Raw genomic sequence first — 20,148 nt, 5'->3', positions numbered from 1 at the left:
GTCTGGAACACAGGCCAGGAAGCTGGCCTGTTTACCTGATGCTCCCGCCGGGATTGGGAGCTCTGTGCAGTTCCCAGGCGATCTGCAGGCTCTGGAACACAGGCCGGGAAGCTGGCCTGTTTACCTGATGCTCCCGCCGGGATTGGGAGCTCTGTGCAGTTCCCAGGTGATCTGCAGGCTCTGGAACACAGGCCGGGAAGCTGGCCTGTTTACCTGATGCTCCCGCCGGGATTGGGAGCTCTGTGCAGTTCCCAGGCGATCTGCAGGCTCTCATAATTTCACAGCTTTAAGATGGCATTTATCTATGATTCTGAGTAGTTTTCTATTCTGCCAGTGAGGAAATAGATGACCTTTATTGTGACTAAGAGTAAAGAGCTTATTCTTTTAGAAGAATGAAAGGGCTGATGAAATTGTTCAGTGGGTACAGGTGCTTGTCTCCAAGCCTGATGAGTTGAGTTCTGTTCCCAGGACCCTTGTGGTAGAAGAAAAGAATGGATTCCTGTAACAGGTGTCCTCTAACCTACATCTGTACACCATGACAAACTTGTGAATTTGGAATTGCCCTTACTTCCTATCAAATAAATGAAGGAAATAAAAAAACTTAAAAAGATGAAATGACAGGTCTTATTTCCTCTGAATTCTGTATAAACACAGTTTCCTATAGTTAACAACTGTGTTAAAATCTTTGACACCATCACATATCTGGTATGGCCTTTTTTCAGTGTATATACAAAATTGAATGTATCCATTATTTTAATATACATCAATTTAGTTGTTTTATTTGTTAGGAAATAACCAAACATACCACTTTGCCAGGTGTGCGATTTATAATATCTGTAGATTTCAGTAAATGACAGGTAAGTCAATTTCAAAATGTAATTGACTACCAAGAATGGTCACCAAGAGTCACATGAGCTACCATAGATGGTAAAGATGTCAGTCATTCACAAACTTCTGTTCAAAATCAACATATGATTATCCAGAATTTGCCAAAAAGGTAATGGATGCAGGACATATCTACTGCACTGTTAAAACTACAATAGTTCAGTGATTAAAGCTGTGTATAATATTCAAACTAATTTATGACTGGCATATAAATTTTATAGAAACATACCTCAAATAATATTGAATTTTTTATGTACCTATTTAAATACTACTCAACATATTTATTATCCATTTGTCCATCTCTTTCTCATCTGTATATCTATCTATCTACTATATCATCTATCTCTCACTGATGTACATGTGGAACATTTAACAAGAAACTATGAAGGAACCGTATAAAAAGATATATAGAGTTAAGTGTATAAAATATGTCCCCAGGTAGTAAAGGGCTTATAAAACAATGAATGATATAATGTCCTATAATATATAGTCTAGTACATAAAAGAAGTATTTAATAACTTTTAAAATAACTGTATAGAAGATGATATTCTGTAATAAATTATTAATGTAATTGTGGGGTTATGTTATTCTAGTTATGTGGTAAGAATATATAGAAATGAAATAGAATTAATGGGTCTTGGAGAAAACAGAACCGTGTGCCGTGTGTGTGTGTGTATGTGTATGTATATATATATATATATATATATATGTATATATATATAAAATCTATGGGGTTATGTTATTCTATTTATGTGGTAAGAATATATAGAAATGAAATAGAATTAATGGGTCTTGGAGAAAACAGAACCGTGTGCCGTGTGTGTGTGTGTGTGTGTGCGTGTATGTGTGTGTGTGTATGTATATATATATATATATATATATATATGTATACATATATAATCTATTATAAGAAATTAATCATCTGGGTATCGGAATTGAGAAGTTACTAAAAAGTAGAACATGTGTTGATAGTAAAATGCCACAGAGGGTTGAGGAAGACTCAGCTGGAACCATCAGAAATTGATCCTCCCTCTCTATATTTTAAGTATATCGAGGCCCTCAGAGGATCAATCCATATCCACCAGACTAGAGACTTATGGATTCAAATCTTATGTGAAATCACCTTTATGTAGGTAGTCAGAAATAATAGTTTATCTAGGAACCTGGGACAAGTAGACTAAAATTTGAGCATGACAGCATAATAACATCTATGGAATAAGTGTTGAGGTTTGCCAGATCCCATGTTGGTGAAATAGAGAATGAACAAAAATGTATTCATTAGAAAGTAGTAAATTGCAGAAAGAGAAAATACTACTTATGTTAAGGTCATACATTTGGTATTTTTTGTGTTTCTTGTTCATTAGACAGGCAGTGTTAGTTGTGAAACATTTGGCCTAGGATATTGGGAATATTTGTGTTGGAAAGAGAGAGAGAGAGAGAGAGAGAGAGAGAGAGAGAGAGAGAGAGAGAGAGAGAGAGAGAGAGAGAGAGAGAGACTAATAACTCTGATGAGTTGTTCCTGAAAATATTTTCCAGCATAACTCATGAGCATGGGGAGTTAGTTTAACTCTAGGACCCAATCGGTAACATTTCTTGTTAGAATGATTTCTCATGGCTTCTGATCATTGTTCTTTGATGTGAACTTTGTTACTCCAATAAATATTTATGAAGTATCTACTAAGTGACACAATGGTGAGAGGTTCTACTGCTTTAACAGAAAACATGACTGTCCTTGTCTCTTGAAAAAAGAGAGATTGTGGAGAATAGGGAAACGTATTTGGGTAAATAATACAAAGAATCCAATGTAAGCAGTATGTAAGTGCGATTTATATACACTAAGTGTTTTCAGTTCGATGTAAATATACAAAAGTTGAGGCAAATCCTAAGAGAAACAACTTTTCTAGAAATTTTGAACAATGGAAGGTCATAGGTACATTTACATTTTAGAAATTATACTTCATCTACAATGTACATATTGGAATAGAATGGAGTTTGAATTTGGGAGATCACTGAATTCTGTTTTACTAAACTAGTACTTTGCACAAAATACTATAGTACTTTGAATGCAAAATTGTATACAAGGTTTAAGAAGAGAACTCAAGACTCATGCATGTTTTTTAGATTCACCTGCAGATCCAGAAAAGTAGTTTTGGTGCTCCTAACAGTGGCGGTGCAACAGAGACAGACAAAAACAAAGGGATGAACTCTGAGAAGCTTGGAGAAGAGATTACAAGATGAAAGAAGGGAACCACCAAGGGATAACCTTAGATTTACACCTTAAGAAATCACTTGAGTGGATGGAGGGTTGTTGTATGCAAATGGGAACCACAAGAGGATTAAATACTGATAGCACTTGGTAAGTGAAGTTTTGCATGAACACCATGGTGAAGCAGTTATGAAACACTCGCGTCTGAAGCTCAGGAAAGTCGTGAGACTATTCCACTTCTGTTTCAGCTCCATGGCATTGGATGTTTTGATGAGAATCCCTAGGATAAGTCCTAGAATGTGGGGCCCCAAGTAGATGTAGATGTCAACCTGCATAGTAAGCAGATAAGTGACCTTTTTGTTGTAAGTTGGCTTTTGGAGGTCTGACGTCTAATACTAGGGCATGTATGACTGCCACTTTTCCTTATCCCCCAATGCAGTTTTTTTCTCCTGGTCCCATCACATGAATACTGGGTCATGTGTTACTTAGCTTGAAGGTTACCTGGAAGCTTTCTGCCCTCAGAGCAGGGTCGGCTTTTGGTTGTGTATGTATGGTCTCTCTAATGTAGGTCAGTGTCTGTGCTCTCTTTGATTGCTAATCCACAATCTTGAAGTGATTATGCAATCCACCAAGGACCAGTTAAATATAGAATTTTAAAGTTCAACAGCAAATTTCCTCCCCCCATCCTCTAATTTGAAAATGATTGAGCAAATTTGTCTAATATTTTTCATAAAAATAAAGATAGGACTTCCAAAGAAAGTAAAAATTTTTCCTGCCAGAAAAGTTTTAGAGAGTTATCAAATGACTTAAAACAGGAGGTAATAATAGAGACTGTGTTTTAACATAAAATACAGCGTTTTCTACTCTGAACACTGTAATTATTATTTACAGCTAGATTATAGGGAGATCTGTGGGTGTTGTAGAATTCAGTTTCAGAATTATGAAAACTCTGTTTGCATAATTAAAGGGGTAGTTAGTAAATTCCCTCCCATTTCCTAACCTATTTAAGCAGACCGTATATGAACCAATATTTCTTCTCTAACTATGGTAAAAGAGACAACCAACTTTAAATCTTCTATTGCTGAGTAATAGCCATAATAACTGTGGATAATGTTCGGTTCATAATTAGTGAATTTGCTGAGGTATTTCTTGCAATGCATTAAGTATGGCATAGATACAAATTTCTGCTTCATTAAATGACTTTATAGACTATATTTTGCTGCTTTTGCGTATGTGATTTCCCCCCTGTTTGATAGCAGGGTTGCTTTACAGCTTCTTAATGAGAATACCTTTTTTATTGGAACCTTTTCTGAAGTTTTATTGAAGCGCTCAGTGACCTATTTCTAATGATTTCAGAGCTCTGAAATGTTCTCTCCCTTATTTAAGGAGCTTTAACTTATGTTTGATTACCGGCTTTGGAAGTAGACTCACTATCTAATTTTAGGAAGGAAACCTTTTCTTGCAGGAGAAACAAATTCAAAAATAACCTTGCACATCACAGGATGCCCATGAATTATGGAAATGGCTTACTTCCCCGTGATGTTTATTAGGTAAAAAGAAGGAGAGCCAAGGGATGCTTCCCTTTCACTGTTATCCATTGCACTTCATCAGGAAAACTTCCTTTATGTATGTATTCTCTTTAATAAAATGATAAATATGTAAGTTCACTATTCCAACGAAACCTGAGGTGCTATGCTTTCATAGTCCTGTAGAAACCCGATGAGATTCTGACACTGGATGTCTGTACAATGTGTGGGAGGTTGCTAGCCCCCTTTAGGTCAAACATCTCCTAGTTAAGCAAGATGGCTGTCATGTTTTAGATTTTGAATTAACTATAAACCAGCCATCAAGAAATACTATGGTGTAGAATAATGATCCTCCCAGAAGCCATATGCTGCCAACAACACAAACAATCAAACAAACAAAATACTATTCCAGGGGTGAAATACCTTCTTCAAGGAGAAATTGGCTTGTTATCTGCTGTTTAGCTTATCTATCCATAAATCCTGTGACCTATGGTAATGACAAATAATGACCAGAATGGCAAGGAATGACCATGGTTGTAATAGTGTGATAGATACTATGGACGTAACCAACCACTTCATGATTGTGTTTAAGGACCATTCCTGGTGCTGTCATTTTGAACCAAACCTCAAAGTTGGGGAGCTTAATAGGCCCAGGTGTAAACCTACTATTATCATTCTATCATTCTGCTAAATGATTATATTATCAAACTACCTTCTAAATTTATTTTTCTATGCCAAATGAGTAAGTCCAATCTCAGAGATGGTCAGAGACATTGTTTTGTGTAGTGGATTGTGGTGAATGCAGAAACTCACGACTGGTCCAACCACAGAGAACAATGTCTGTGAAGAGATCAGTTATAAATGTCATAAATGTCAGGGCTCACAGACCATTACTGAAGAGCGGATGGAAAGATTATAAAATCCAGAGGCTGAGAAGATCTAGACTAAGGCAGTGACTTCTGGATATGATAGGAACTGCACTCATGAGTTCAAAGCAGCTGTGGTTGTCTGCACAAGATCAAGACTGTCAACATTCTAACATGGAACAGGGAAGGGCTCATGAACTACTACCTCTACTTGAGGAGCTATTGACTTTTGCAGAGAGGAAGGGTTAGTTATCTTGAAGGATATGGGCCCTGATGGGTCTACCATACTTTAGTGGCTGGATCCATATCAATGAGTATATGAATAATACAAAGTGAACTCATGGTGTTATAAAAAATAAGAGAGGACATGAAGTTGGGGGTGGGTCAAAAGGAGTTGTGGATAAATGTGATTAAAATATACTGTGCCCCTGTGTGAAATTCTCAGCAAGCTAATAAGTAGTAAATTAAAAAAGAAATACTGTGATGAAGGTGAGTCCGGTAACTCTAGACTATAGTTAGTGTATAGGACCTGAGGCAGGAGAATCACCCCAAGTTTCAAGCTATCTTGTTCTATATATTTTGTTTCAAAAATACACAAAAAGGACAACAAGAAATACTGTGATGATTGAATTTGATCTTGAAAATTGACCAGAAATTTACCTGCCACACAGAGTGAAGGAGGACTATTTGGTCTCTATAGAAACTAACAGGGTTCCCAGTAAGGGGGTGCCTGTGTATAAGCCTAGCACTTTGGAGAAAGAGGCAGGAACTTCTCTGAAAGTTTGAGTCCAGTCTGGTGTCCAAAGTTTACCAGCCCAGATCAGCCTCTCTTCAAAAACAAGGAGGCGAGCAAGCAAACGAAAAACAGTCTTAGACATTGATGCACATTATCACTATTTTTTCCAGCTAGAGTAGATTATTACATTAACGCCAGAAGAAATGCATATACCTTAAAGCATGAAATAATACAGAGATGTGTTATTTAAAAGGAAACACTATATACTGTTTCCATATCTTTATCTTTTATTCATGCTTTGATTTGCCTGTATTATGATTTCCATGATCTGTGTTTCTTTCTATCCAAAATTTGCATGTTAAAATCTTGACCTTTAATGTGATGGCACCAGAAGGTTACCATGTCATGAAGGTGGACTCCTTATAACTAGCTCCCTATGAAAGAGGCCTGAGGGAGCTCTTTTGATTATGTAATATAGAGGTAAAAAAAAGAGACTGCCATCAGTGAACTGGGTACCCTTATCAGATTTTCAATCTGCTGGTGTCTTAATCTTATACTCACTGAGCGTCTAGAATGCTGGGAAGCATATTTGAGTAGAACAGATGTTCTCATATATGGTATTTTGTCACAAAATTTTTCCTATATTACAAATATAGCTGCAACTAACTTTTATATCCATATTCTTCACCAATACTTCTCAAGTGTATTCTTTCTTTTTATTACAATTTCACTAAATTATAATTGTCCATATTAGACTCATAAAGTGCATATTATATTTCTAGAAGTGCATGTGTTGCATATGGATTTCTCTCTTTAACTGAACTAACTTGCATGCTCACAAAGACTTTATTGATGTTTATTTCATCATTAATCTCTGGTATGATATTTCCATTTTGGTGAAAGTAATAGTAAGCTATCCTCAATTTATTTTTTCTTTTGCTTACTTTACCTAGTGAGCTCAAACATCTTGCTAATCTTTAGCCAGGTGATTTTTTTTGGTTGTGAGGATGGTTCCTTTTTTTCCTCCAAATAATTTCTAGAATGCTATTATTTAGTTTACCATGTTTTTGTTTATTACACATCAAAAAATTAGTACAGAAAGGGCTTACTCTGTATCACAATTCACTTAACTTTTGATGAAATCAAGTTTGTCATTCTTTTTTGGTCATTCTTGTTTTTAATCATATCTGTATAATATCTTTTGCCTAGGAAGCTTTTGTAATGCCAATACTATAATTTCTTAAAAATACCGATTATAAAAATTTTAAAAAGACCTTTTTTGATACATTCTTGGTTGATTCCTAGATCTGAGACTCTTTATGCATGGGGATATTATAGTTTGTCTTTTGTAGCAAGTGTGGGATTAGAGTAAGACCTTGAGTGTCCTGTGAATAAAGATCAGACTAGAAATTGTCTTCGGTGTTTTTGATTTTAGCCATTCTGACAGGAGTAAAATGGTATCTCAAAGTTGTTTTGATTTGCATTTTCCTGATAGCTAAGGATGTTGAGCACTTTCTTAAGTGTCTCTTGGCCATTTTAGCCTCCTCTATTGAGAATTCTCTATTTAGTTTGATTAGATTCTTTGGTGTTTTGGAGACTTGCTTCTTGAGTTCTTTGTAAATTTTGGAGATTAGCCGTCTGTCAGATGTGGGGTTAGTGAATATCTTTTCCCATTCCGTGGACTGCATTTTTGTCTTGTTGACTGTGTCTTTTGCCTTACAGAAGCTTTTTAGTTTCAGGAGGTCCCATTTGTTAATTGTCGATCTCAGTGTCTGTGCCACTGGTGCTATGTTCAGGAAGTGGTCTCCTGTACCAACTCACTGAAGAATATCTACACAGCTGGGAGGCCAGCATGGGACTGATCCAGACCTCCTGAGTGTGAGAGTCAGTGAGGAGGCCTGGGCAACCTATGGGGCCCTGGGCAGTAGATCAGTGTTTATCCCTGGCATACAAACTGACTTTGTGTGTCCATAACACAAAGAAGGATGCTGTCTCAGCCTGGACTCTTAGGGGAGTGCCTGGACCCTGCCCTGAGTGAAATGACAGACTCTAGATATCTCCTATGTGAAAGGAAGTGGCCATAGGGTGGGAGGCTGGGGGGGCTGGTGAGGAGTGCGGGAGGAGGGGAGGGAGAGGGAACTGGGATTGACATGTGAAGCAAGCTATTTAAAATTAATATAATAATAATGATAATAATAATAAAAGATCAGACCAGAAAATTGAGCAAGTACCCCATCAGGAAACTTTCACAGTTTGGGAATCCCAGACAATAAGCATCAGAATGCAGCCTGACAGCACAGAGCTTCAGTCTGTACTGTGATCCCAGAACTGAATTTAGTGAACCCGACGGCTTTTTTTGTTTGTTTTTACAAGACACTTATTGACACAATTCTTTGCCTCATTATTGTACATTTTCCCTCTCTTTTTTAAATATAAATTAGAAACAATCTTGCTTTACATGTCTCTCTCTCCTCCTCCCCTGCCCCCTGACTCAATCTTCCTGCTCCCTCATGTCCTCCTCTCCCCTCCTCTTCTCCCCTTCTCTTTATCCTAACTCCCTCTATCCTCCCACATGATTCCAATTAGCTCAGGAGATCTTGCACCTTTCTCCTTCTCCAGTGGACGATGTATGTTCGAATGCAAGTTGCTTCATGTTGAAAATCTGTTTTGAACATAGTTGAACACATGTCATTGTTGTATGAATAAGCATCCTTTGCATATATGCCTAAGAGTGGAATTGCTGGATCTTCAGGTAGAGTGATTCCCATTTTCCTGATTCTTATTTACGTGACAGAGATTGCACAACAGCTCCTGCTTGTCACCTAGAACTGTTCACAAACTGTACACTGTCTAATCTGGACTATTTGGAATCTATACACAGAGAAATCCACTATAACTATAAGGGTACTGTCACAGGCTTGAAGGGATAGTCTGGTTACTGTCCAGACTAGTGCCATCTTGAATATATTCATCTTTTTTACTCTTTTGGTCTAAAGAGTGAGTTCTATAAATATCATCTAATAATCTGTTGTGATTACTCCATGACAATTTATAAAATTATAAACGGTTCTCAGTGGAATCAAGAATGGCCTTCTATACATAGAAGAGTTGAATTATTCTTATGACTAGACTACTTAATTTAAAATACAAAATGATGTGTTTTTATTGTCATTACAATTTTTCGTCTTTTTTTAATTTTTAATTTTAAATTAGAAACAAGGTTGCTTCACATGTCAATCCCAGCTCCCTCTCCCTCCCGTTCTCCCAAACCCTCCCACAAACCCATCAATCCTCCCTCCCCCAATCCCCACTCCTTTCGACAGGGAGGGTGAGGTCCTCCATGGGAGGTATCCATAGTCTGTCATTTCATCCAGGGCAGAGCCTAGGCCCTTCCCCAAGAGTCCAGGCTGAGAGAGAATCTCTCACTGTGGGATGGGGATCCAAAGTCCATTTGTATGCCAGGGATAAATACTGATCTATTACACAAGGCCCATAGACTGCCTAGGCCTCCTCACTGACACCCATATTCAGGGGGTCTGGATCAGTCCCATGCTGGATTGCCAGCCATTAGTCTGTGGTTCAAGAGCTCCCCCTTGTTCAGGTCAGCTGTTTCTGTGGGTTAAACAAGCCCAGTCTTGACCCCTATGCTCATCAGTCCTCCCTGTCTGTCATTGGGTTCCTTGAGTTCAGCTCAGTGTTTAGTTGTAGGTGTCTGCCTCTGATTCCATCAGTCATTGGTTGAAGGTTCTGTTTCCCAGACTCTCCCAGTGGGATTGTAGGCTGGCACTCCCATGCTCTATGTCTAAAATACATACATGAGTGAGTACATACCATGTTTGTCTTTTTGTGACTGGGTTACCTTACACAGGATGGTTTCTTCTAGAGCCATCCATTTGCCTGCAAATTTCAAGATTCCATTGTTTTTTTCCACTGAACAGTACTTCATTGTGTAAATGTACCACATTTTCTCTAGCCACTCTTCAGTTGAGGGACATCTATAAAATTTCAATTTGATTATTTATGATGCATAGTATGGTTACATGAAGCCTTTTATACCCCATCGGTTGATCATATTATCCTTGCCCTTTTGCCATACTTTTCCTGTTTTACACTCTTGTTTTTTTTCCATGAATACCTGGAACAACAACATAATTTAATCATCACAGCTTTTAATTGTCCAATGTATATTAACAGAATGACCTTTTAAAATGCATGTCTGCTGCATTTTTCAAAGTCATCTTATGACTCTCAGGGAAAGATGGAAGCCTTCTGATGGCCTATAATGCTTGACATGACTAGTCCACTATTTTGGTAGCTATTTCCTTTCTAATTGCTTTTCAGCTTCCTTAATTTTCTTGAATATCCAAACTATCACATCTCTGGAATTTGCATTCATGTATTTTTTATTTGCTCAAAGGATTCAGAGGAATTAAGGAGGGGAAATCAAAATATATTTCATTAAAAAATCTATTTTCATTACAAGAAAAGTAGGAAAAAAAGGCCTATTACCCTTTGCCCTCTAGATTTAAGACTGTTTCTGTTTTCATTTAAAAGTATTCATTTTTATTTTTCGTTGTACATACTTTTGTGTATCTGTGAGCATATGCTGTATGCTTGTGTTGGTTGTGGTCCACCTTGACACATGTGCTTGAAATCAAATTTGAGCTCACTGAAAGAGCAGCAAGCACTTTTTCCTGCTGGTCATCTCTCCAGCCCATAAGAACATCTCTGAAGGCCTATTTTCATGAGCAGCCATCCCATACATAAGACTCTTGGGCAATTTCAGTGTATCTTGCATTTCAATGATTAAAATTCAAACACTGTGGTATTTTTAGTAGTAGTGTTTTGACATTTTCTCCTCTCCTGGATGGGACCTATCAAATTGGCAACAGCATTTATTATTTTGTATGTATTTCCAAGACCTAGCAGTTGTCACATTGACATATGATAGAGAATAAACAATATACTGTAGCATCTATACTTTAAATGAGTAGAGCTAAACGGTCTTTGTTGCAGTTAAGAGCCAAAGATATTAATAGTGCTCAGGTATGAAATGACTGGTTTATATACAAAATACCAGGACAAATGGATCTTGCATAAATAAGCTCTGCATTACCAGATTTGATGTTAATAAATTGATCATCCAAGAAACTCTCACAGGATTACATAAATAAAAATCTGGGGACACAAGTAAATTGGAGTACAGATACAAGAATCTTCATTGTGTGTGGTACTCTCCCTGAGTTATCACTCAAGAAAATGCAGATATTACATGTCCAGTGCTTCTTAAGGGCTCTGAACTGCTCAGGGAAGAGCTCCCCTTCACACACTTTGCATCATATTGAATTATGTTTCTTATTAACCTTTGAAAATTTAGCTCAGAGATGTATCATTTGCAGGAAGCTTTTCCTTATGTAGCATTTTCAAGCCTCCTACCTGTTTCCTCATGGTTCCCTTCAGATTTTTGGAGAATGATGACATCATAGCATCATCATTGCCATCACTGTCAACATCAGCTGATGCTAAAACATGTTTAAATTGCATTGTGGAAGAATTTTACTAAACCGTTTTTCTGGGTTTTATTATTTATGACATGCAATACAGCAGTATTTATAAATATTTACAAATTTTATTACATATTACATACTTAAAAATTTTTAGCCTTCTGCTTTATAAATATCATTATTTACCGAGGGCATAGACATCTCTTATATTGAGTCTCTCTATCTAGCACATAGAATGGTGATTATAGTTGCCTGTACACATATTTGAATGAATCTTGGTTTTGGTTATGTTGATGTAGGTTTTAGATGCAGCTTTGATGTAATCATTTCAAACTACAGCGTGGCTTTGTTTCTTAACATGCAAAGCAAGGATATAACCAGAACAAAACTTGGTTTTATGAAATCCACTAAAATATTTGTCAAATGAGAAGCCTTTGGGGATTTGACTTCTCTTTCCTGTCTGTGTGTTTAATTCAAATTGAATAAAAGACTGATAGTCATGGATTTCTACTACAGAAGGAAATGTGATAAAAGACTTCTTGGCAAAATAGTCACAGTGTTTCAACTTGCAAATTAAATCATAGTGTAGATTTGCTATCTTGCCCCCATTAACTTCTTGCCCTCCTAGGCTGCTTGAGACACTGGGGATCAGATTTCTTGTGGTCCAGTTGCACATCTATTGATCATCCTCTCTGCTTTGCCCCTCTCACGTCTCACCACACACTGGCTTGTGTCAAGGGGAAAGGGACTGTGAATAGGGAAGATAATGTGTCTGGCCCTGCATTTATGGTAGACAAATTATAAAGGGGGCTGTTGTCTGGTTTGAATGGACTAAGGCTTTCCAAGCTTTTGGTTGTAAGCTTCTAAGAATACTTATTCTAAAATATTAGAAGACTAGGCAGATAGGTTTGTTTTGTGTCCATCTATGTGCCCTAGGGTGAAATGGAGTAAAAGATGGCTAAAACTAATTTAAATTTAAAATTATATATTTGATCTTTAAAATTTACATCATTCTTTATGTAATTACATGATTAAAATGTTATATACTCTGAACCCCCCAAAATGATGTATTACATATGAGCTGATTAGCCATCAGAATACATTTTTTTTCCTTTTACCACTATCTATTGTGTTTTTCTTGCTAATATGTTATCTCCATGAGTCACTTCTAGTTGTTAGCTGTGGAAGCCATGGAACTGTTACAGCCATAAACAAGTCTTTATTTCTAATGCTTAGAGCGTTGAATCAGTGACCTTTTTAAGCTGAGTGGCAGGAACCTTCAAGCACATGCAGGGCCATTCCACTGTTCTGTTTGCAGTCCACCTACTTGCCATTTAGCAAAGACAGATAAATTAACATCAAATAAAGCTCTAAGCAGTGATAGAGAACAATGCAGTTAATAGTTGCAAGCCTGACTTAACCTTAACTCATTCCATTAAAGCAGTAGAGGTGTGTCCAGGGGTTAGCAGACAGTGTTTCTGAGAATGTGGTAATTGTCCTCTCGAACACTGTGCTTTAGTGAATATGGAAGGTGTAAGTTCTCTGTGAGGATGATGTGGGCAGTGTGGAGGGTGCGGGTGCAGTTTTGTAAAACAGGAGTATTAGGAGTTACTGCTGCTTTGATCTTAGTTGTGTTTCTTTCAGTGTTTTTTCCCGGTCTATATAATATTTTCATTCTTTATGTAATAATAATATGTGTAGTAGTATATCAGTCAATTACTTTAATGAAAATGAAATGAGTAGACACATTTATTTTCTGTAGGAAGCTTATATGAGTAAATACTTAAAAGTCACATCACAAACGTTTGGGACTTTTCCATTGTTGATGCTCATAGATTGTTTAAAATGTGTTCAAAACAGATTTTCTTTCTTTTTTCATTCCCCATGGGAGGCTCACCCTCCCTGAGGAATGGATGGGGGGGTAGCATGGAGGGATGGGGGATTGGAAGGATGGGAGGGATAGGGAACTGGGATTGGTGTGTAAAACAAGATTGGTTTTACTTTTTATTTAAATTAGAAACAAGCTTGTATTGCATGTCAATCCCAGTTCCCCCTCTCTCCCATCCTTCCATTCCCCCCTTCCCCTCATCCACCCCATCCACTCCTCAGGGAGGGTGAGGCCTCCCATGTGGGATCATCAAAGTCTGCCACATCATTCAGGGAGGGCCTAGGCCCTCCATGTATCTAGGCTGAAAGTGTATTTCTCCATAAGGAATGGGTTCCCAAAGCCCATACCTGTCACCGACCCCACATCTGATAGGGGCCTGATCTCCAAAATATACAAAGAACTCAAGAAACTAGTCACCAAAATCAAATAATCCATTTAAAAATGTTGTATAGATCTAAATAGAGAATTCCCAATAGAGGAATCTCAAATGGCCGAAAGGCACTTATGAAATTGCTCAACATACTTAGCCATCAGGGAAATGCAAATGAAAACATCTCTAAGATACCTCTTATCCTTGTCAGAATGGCTAAAATAAAAAATGACAGTTTATGTTTGAGAGATTGTGGAGAAAGGGAACACTCATCCATTGCTGGTGGGAAGACAAACTTGTACAGCCACTTTGGAAATCAGTATGGCAGTTTCTCGGGAAAATGGGAATCAGTATACCTCAAGATCCAGTAATTCCACTCTTAGGCATATACCCAAAGGATGCATAGTCATATCATAAGGACATATGTTCAATAATGTTCAACATAGATTTTCAACATGAAGCAGCTTGTATTAGAACCTAAATGGGTTCAGATGACCTTCAAGAATCAATCACTTAGAGTTGAGTTTCTTTTTTGCTGTCATTGAAAATTGTGTTTGATGAGAAAATTCAGTTACTGACACTGATATTTTTTACTATTTAAATCAATGCTGTTGGCTTCATGGCTGGCAGGAAGGAGAACAGGGAATGACTGTGTAGTGCTCTCTTGATGTCCATTGGGTTTGGTGGAACAGTGTATGTGAGTTAGCCTGCTCAAGGTATGCTGAATGCACATTCTGACCAATCCAGCTCTTAGCAGGATTACAAGAACATCTTTTTGGCTTTAAGTGATGTTTTAACTTTTAAAAAAACTTCTAACTTTTCTCTAGGACCAAGACATCTGTGAGGGCCAGAAAAAGAAAGCATCCCTAGTTCTGACTCTGCCTCCATGAGAGCGGGAAGGAAACTTCCCCAAAGCAGAGACTCAAAGGTGACTGCTTTTAGTTTTTGTTGGAAGGAATCAATTTGCAAGCAGAAACAGCAAATATTTTGAAATATTCTCCTAAAGTTATTTCTATCCTATGTTTACAGATGTTTTGTCTGTGTGCACGTGCATCTCATGACAGCTTGGTGCCCTCAGAGACCAGATGGGACATTGGATCTTTGAGATTGGAGTTACAGTTTTGAGCCATTGTGTGGTCCTTTAGAAGAGCATCTACTGCACTTTTATTTGCTGAGCTGTTTTTCTGTCCCTGAGATATTCTTTTGATTTGCGGATTCTGTCATGCTCTAGACAACTGCATTAAATAATATGACACCTTTCCAGTGACCTGGATACTAAAATGAAAAGGAAAGTAACTTTGCCATAACTTTGTATATCGTCAGCACTCCATGGAGTGTGTGGCTCATAGATATACTCAGTACTAAATGGTCAGATGAAGGAATGGATGCGTAGAGTGAAGATTGCTTGATGTTGAATCCCTTTAAATTCCATATGTGACTAAGAATAGCTTTTTGTTCTATAAGATAGAAGGCCAATGAATATACTCACTAATTTGAAATTCTCTTTCTTGCCAACTTTTTAATTAATTGAAATCAGCATGACTCCTTGTCCCCTAATACCTTGCATGGTTGCTGGCACATTACAGTGCTAATTACTTGTATGAGTGACTGGACACCTATACATTTCTATTCCTGTACTCTAAATGTTGCCTTATCATGTCTCCCGAAGTCCCGCATTTTCTATGTCACATTCTTTAACTCAAGAGTCTCCCTTCCCTTCATATCACTTTCATCACTTATTTGATTCTACATTTTTTATTGGTTTCTACAAATGACAGTGATTTCCCTTTATCTGCTTCTGGGATTTATCAGGAAGGAAGAATTGAGAGATACTGTGCGAACTCTTTTGGAATACACTTATTACATCATAAAAATTTAACAGTGAAGTTACTATATACTGTTTTAACAGTGTGAATATAGTTAAGTCAAATTTTCCTTGGACTGTCAAGTCCAGTGAATTTGAGCTGGCATCCTGTAACTTGCCTTTCCATAGTTCCTTTCCCAGATACATTTATTGACTTCAAATAATTTACTAATATAGCATCATTGAAATAGATCTGTAAAGTCTATTACTTCGTTGCATCAAAGGACCAGATATCTCAGAATATTACTGCTATCACTGATACTGGAGTTACTTTAAAAAATGTGAAGTTCAAAATCAGGGTCTTTGATCATCCTTAAAATCACTGTGGCAAACAGAAAACATACTATTTCTGATTTCACAATTGTTTTACCTATTTATTTTTGTATGTATAGAAAGAAGACACATTTTCCTCCCATGTGATAGTGTAGTGCATTTGCTTTACAACAAGTGAAGAACTTCCTTTCAAAAATTGTAATAGAGACTGTCTCAGTGTACACATCTAGCTGTTTTCCCATGGTACACCAAGATGTCTGTGTCAAGAGCTGCCATCTTCAAATGTTTCATAACCATTTCTCTGTGTAATATTCCAGAGTTCAACTTACATCTTAATTATCGTGGACATTGAAATGTTTTGTTTTTATTGTTTTCTCTTGGGACTACATGGTTTTCCCTTATGTTGTTTCAGTTGGATTTCAATTAACATCAAAGACCTCATGGAGACATACATTTTCTTGTTTTAGAAAGTTCCATGGACCTCCTTAAGTTTATGGAGTAGCTGGGTTTGTAGGAGAAGAGTGATGTCTAGTTCCATTAACTACCTATGCTTTAAGGTTTAATCTCTCAAAAAAGAAATCTGCATTATTTTGTGTGGCTTCTTGTTGATTTGTGTTTTTACTGTGTGGTCATTTATTATGATATTCTGATATCATGATTCTCTATATAGAAAATAATATTGTGACCAAGAATTTATTGAAAGCTTAAAATGATAACCTGCTTTTTTGAGCACATAACTACCCTGATATTCAAAATGAAAACAATTCCAAAGTTCAAAAATAACTAATGTGTTTGGTATACATATTCATTTGTGTATTATGTTGACACACAATTAAGATTATGGAAGCGGTTGAGATGGCTCAGCATTTATAGGCACTGGTGACTTGAAATGATCCTTGGAAGCCATTGAAGGAGGTAGGTTATGAAAGCTGTACAATCACATTAAAATACTTATAAATTACTAAGTAATATAAATGGGGCATGCCATAAATTTATGTGTTCCACTACATATTTAGAAATACATTGTATAGCCACTTAAGTTTTGGAAGGGCATATAGTCCATTACTGGAAAGTCTTAGATAATCAAATGCTGCGTCCAGAGAACAGTGCAACACAGTTCTTTGCTTTTCACCTCAAGTCGCTGTTAGGTCCATTATGAGTCCATTTGGATGCAGCTCAAAAAGTATCTTCTGTCTGGGGCTTTCTTTTGTCTCCCTCCTTTAATATTCCTTTGTCTTTATTTTCAGAAAGTCTTTCAGGGTTATATCTCTCTTACCTTTTGGCTCTGGTCCCTAGGTTCCGTTTACCCCCTCCCCCCAAAGCTGACATACATTCATGCACGTGTGTGTGACATTTCCAACATGCTTTGGGGATAAGCATCTGTAAGGTAAACAAGTTTTTCTGATGCTAAGGTGATCTTGATAGAATGTAACTATTTTTTTCTATTTTACTTCAGTTTTGCTAATGTGTCATGGATCTCTAGTGGTGAGTTGGGTTCTTTTCTTCAAACCTAAGTGAAACAAAAGGAATATTCTATTATCTCACATTTACTAGGATTAAACCAGAAAGGAGTCTTATTCATGAATTTATGGTATGTTTACTAGAATAGCAAATTGTAATTAATTTTAATTTCTCTGTAATTTCTAAAATGTATTTGTGAAGCACATCACATTTATATGACAGAAAAATATGCAATAAGAAAAATTTTCAATCCTAATATTGAAAAAATTATTACTGAGAAGTAAGTTGAATTCCATTTTGGTGAAATGAGGTCTTCAAGAGCAAACAACTTGTGATTGGCAGAACCAGGCCATCATCAACATCTTGCAGGGAGAGGGCCTAGAGAGATGGCTTTGCCCTTAAAGGAACCTGCTGCTCCTACAGAAGAGCCTGGTTTGTGTCCTAGAACCCACATGGAAGCTCAGAACCACTCACAATTCTGCTTGCAGGGGATCTGATGGTATTTTCAGCTATCTATGGATATCAGACATGCATTGGTATAGAGACATTCACCCAGGAAAATGTTCATAGAGATAATCATATTTCCCAGGGAAACACTTGAGGAAGACAAGTGTACATAGACACAGAACTGCTCCTTAAACAGTTCTGCCATTTCCTAGTTCACTACGTGAAGAAGTCTTCCACTCCTGGCACCTCAGTGTCCTTTCTAAAATGGCTAGAGGAGGGAGGTTCGTGATTGATGGCAATGATGCTCAGAAAACACATGTAAAGTATGTGGAACAGATGCTGTCAAATAATGTTACCAGAAAATACCACTCTCATTTCTTCTCTGTTATTCTAATTCCTGCTACAGAGCTTTGCCATATCATCTCTTGGCTTATGCTATTATGCTTTATTATGGTTACATGTTTGCCTAGTGTTAGAGTCTGAATTGTTTTCCCCAAAAGTATATGCTAATACCATCCTAGACCCCTGAGTCTGGGTATGTGACAATAGAAATAGAACCGTTAAGTAGAAGATAAAATTAAAACAGGGTCATTGAAATGTTCACAGGACAGTCTGACTGCTGTCCATATAAGGGGAGGAAGAGAATCCAGGATGAGTTTGTATAGAGAAGAGGCTCTGTGAGGACACAATGAGCGGGCCTATACTGAAGATATAAAACTTGGTGGGAATGCCTGAGCTTTAATGCTTCAAGATGTAAACCTTTTAGCAGATGTTATAACTGTTAAAATGGGGCTAAAGAGAAGAATGGTGACTATTGAAGAGATTTAAGAAAGTCCCAAAGAAACAAAAGATGGGGTCACTGTTGAAAACTCAATTGATTTAAAGGATAAATATAAAAACATCAGAGCTAAACTTGTTCAAGATGTTGCCAGTAACATGGAGAGGCTGGAGATGGTTCCATTACTGCTACTTTCTAGGATGTTCTATCTCCAAGGAGGGCTTTGAGGAAATCAGCAAAGGGGCCTATCCAGTGGAAATCAGAGAGGTGTGATGTTGACTGTTGATGTTGTAATTACTAAACTTAAAAATACCAAACCAAACAAACAACAATAGTCTACACCTGTCACAAACCCTAAAGAAATTGTTCAGGTTTCTACAATTTCTGCAAACAGAGACAGACACTGGAAACATCATTTTTGATACAATGAGGGGAGTTGAAAGAAAGGGAATCACCATAGCAAAGGGTAGAAAAATTATTGATGAATTACAAGTTATTCAAAACATGAAGTTTGAGTGAGGATACATTTTCCCATATTGCATTAACACTTCAAAAGGTAAAAAATGTGAATTTCAAGGTATCTATAGTCTATTGAATGAAACAAAATAAGGTCTAGTGTTTAGTCCATTGAATCTGCTCTTGAAACTGGCCATGCTTATCATAAGCCCTTGGTCATAATTATTCCAGATGTTGATGGAGAGGTTCTAAGCACACTGATTTTGAATAGAATAAACATTGGTCTTCAGTGAAAGCTCTATGTTTTGGGGAATATCGGAAGAAGCAGCCTAAAGATGGGTCTATTGCTACTGGTGCAATATTTGGAGTTGTTGAATATGGTCAAGCTCATGACTTAGGAAGAGTTGGAGAGGCCACTTTTATTAAAAATGGCATGCTTTTGAAAGGAAAAGGTGACAAAGCTCAAACTGAAAAATGTATTCAATTGTAGGAGCCCGAGGGGTTGAGAATGTCAGCAGAACACAGCTCACAGAGTCAATCAAGTAGGACTCGTAGGGCCTCCCAGAGACCAAAGTGGCAATCACGGACCTTGCATGGATCTGAGCTAGGTTCTCTACATATGTTATACATATATGGTTATGATTTTGGTGTTTTGTGGCACGTGTAACAATGGGAGTGAGGGATGTCTCTGACTTTCCCCTTGCTCTTGGGACTGCTTTCCTCCTATTGGATTGCCTCACCCAAGCTTGATATGAGGGTATGTGCATAGTCTTATTGTATCTTGCTATTCCATGTTCTGCTGATATCCCTGAGAGGCCTGCTCATTTTTGAAGGGAAACTGAACAGAACTGTATCTGGGGAGAGGAGTAGGGTGCTGAGAGAATTGGA

At 37.3% G+C, this 20,148-nt stretch overlaps 1 protein-coding gene and 1 pseudogene across 1 annotated transcript in view; one reads left to right on the top strand and one right to left on the bottom strand.

Annotated features, from left to right (window-relative positions):
• Nucleotides 1-11,763, bottom strand: part of LOC101838492 (dipeptidase 2-like) — a 120,253-nt gene extending 108,490 nt beyond the window's left edge. The window contains 2 exon segments of the mRNA XM_013116478.3: nucleotides 10,276-10,354; nucleotides 11,656-11,763. Coding sequence (XP_012971932.1) covers nucleotides 10,276-10,354; nucleotides 11,656-11,763 — 187 coding nt within the window.
• A 6,202-nt stretch (nucleotides 11,764-17,965) lies between these two features.
• On the top strand, nucleotides 17,966-19,553 carry LOC101839033 (annotated as a pseudogene).
• Nucleotides 19,554-20,148: the final 595 nt, after the last annotated feature.

The sequence above is a fragment of the Mesocricetus auratus genome, unplaced genomic scaffold, assembly GCF_017639785.1.
Source record: "Mesocricetus auratus isolate SY011 unplaced genomic scaffold, BCM_Maur_2.0 Super-Scaffold_100014, whole genome shotgun sequence".
Lineage (NCBI taxonomy): Eukaryota > Metazoa > Chordata > Mammalia > Rodentia > Cricetidae > Mesocricetus > Mesocricetus auratus.
This window is presented reverse-complemented; position numbering and strand designations above follow the sequence as displayed.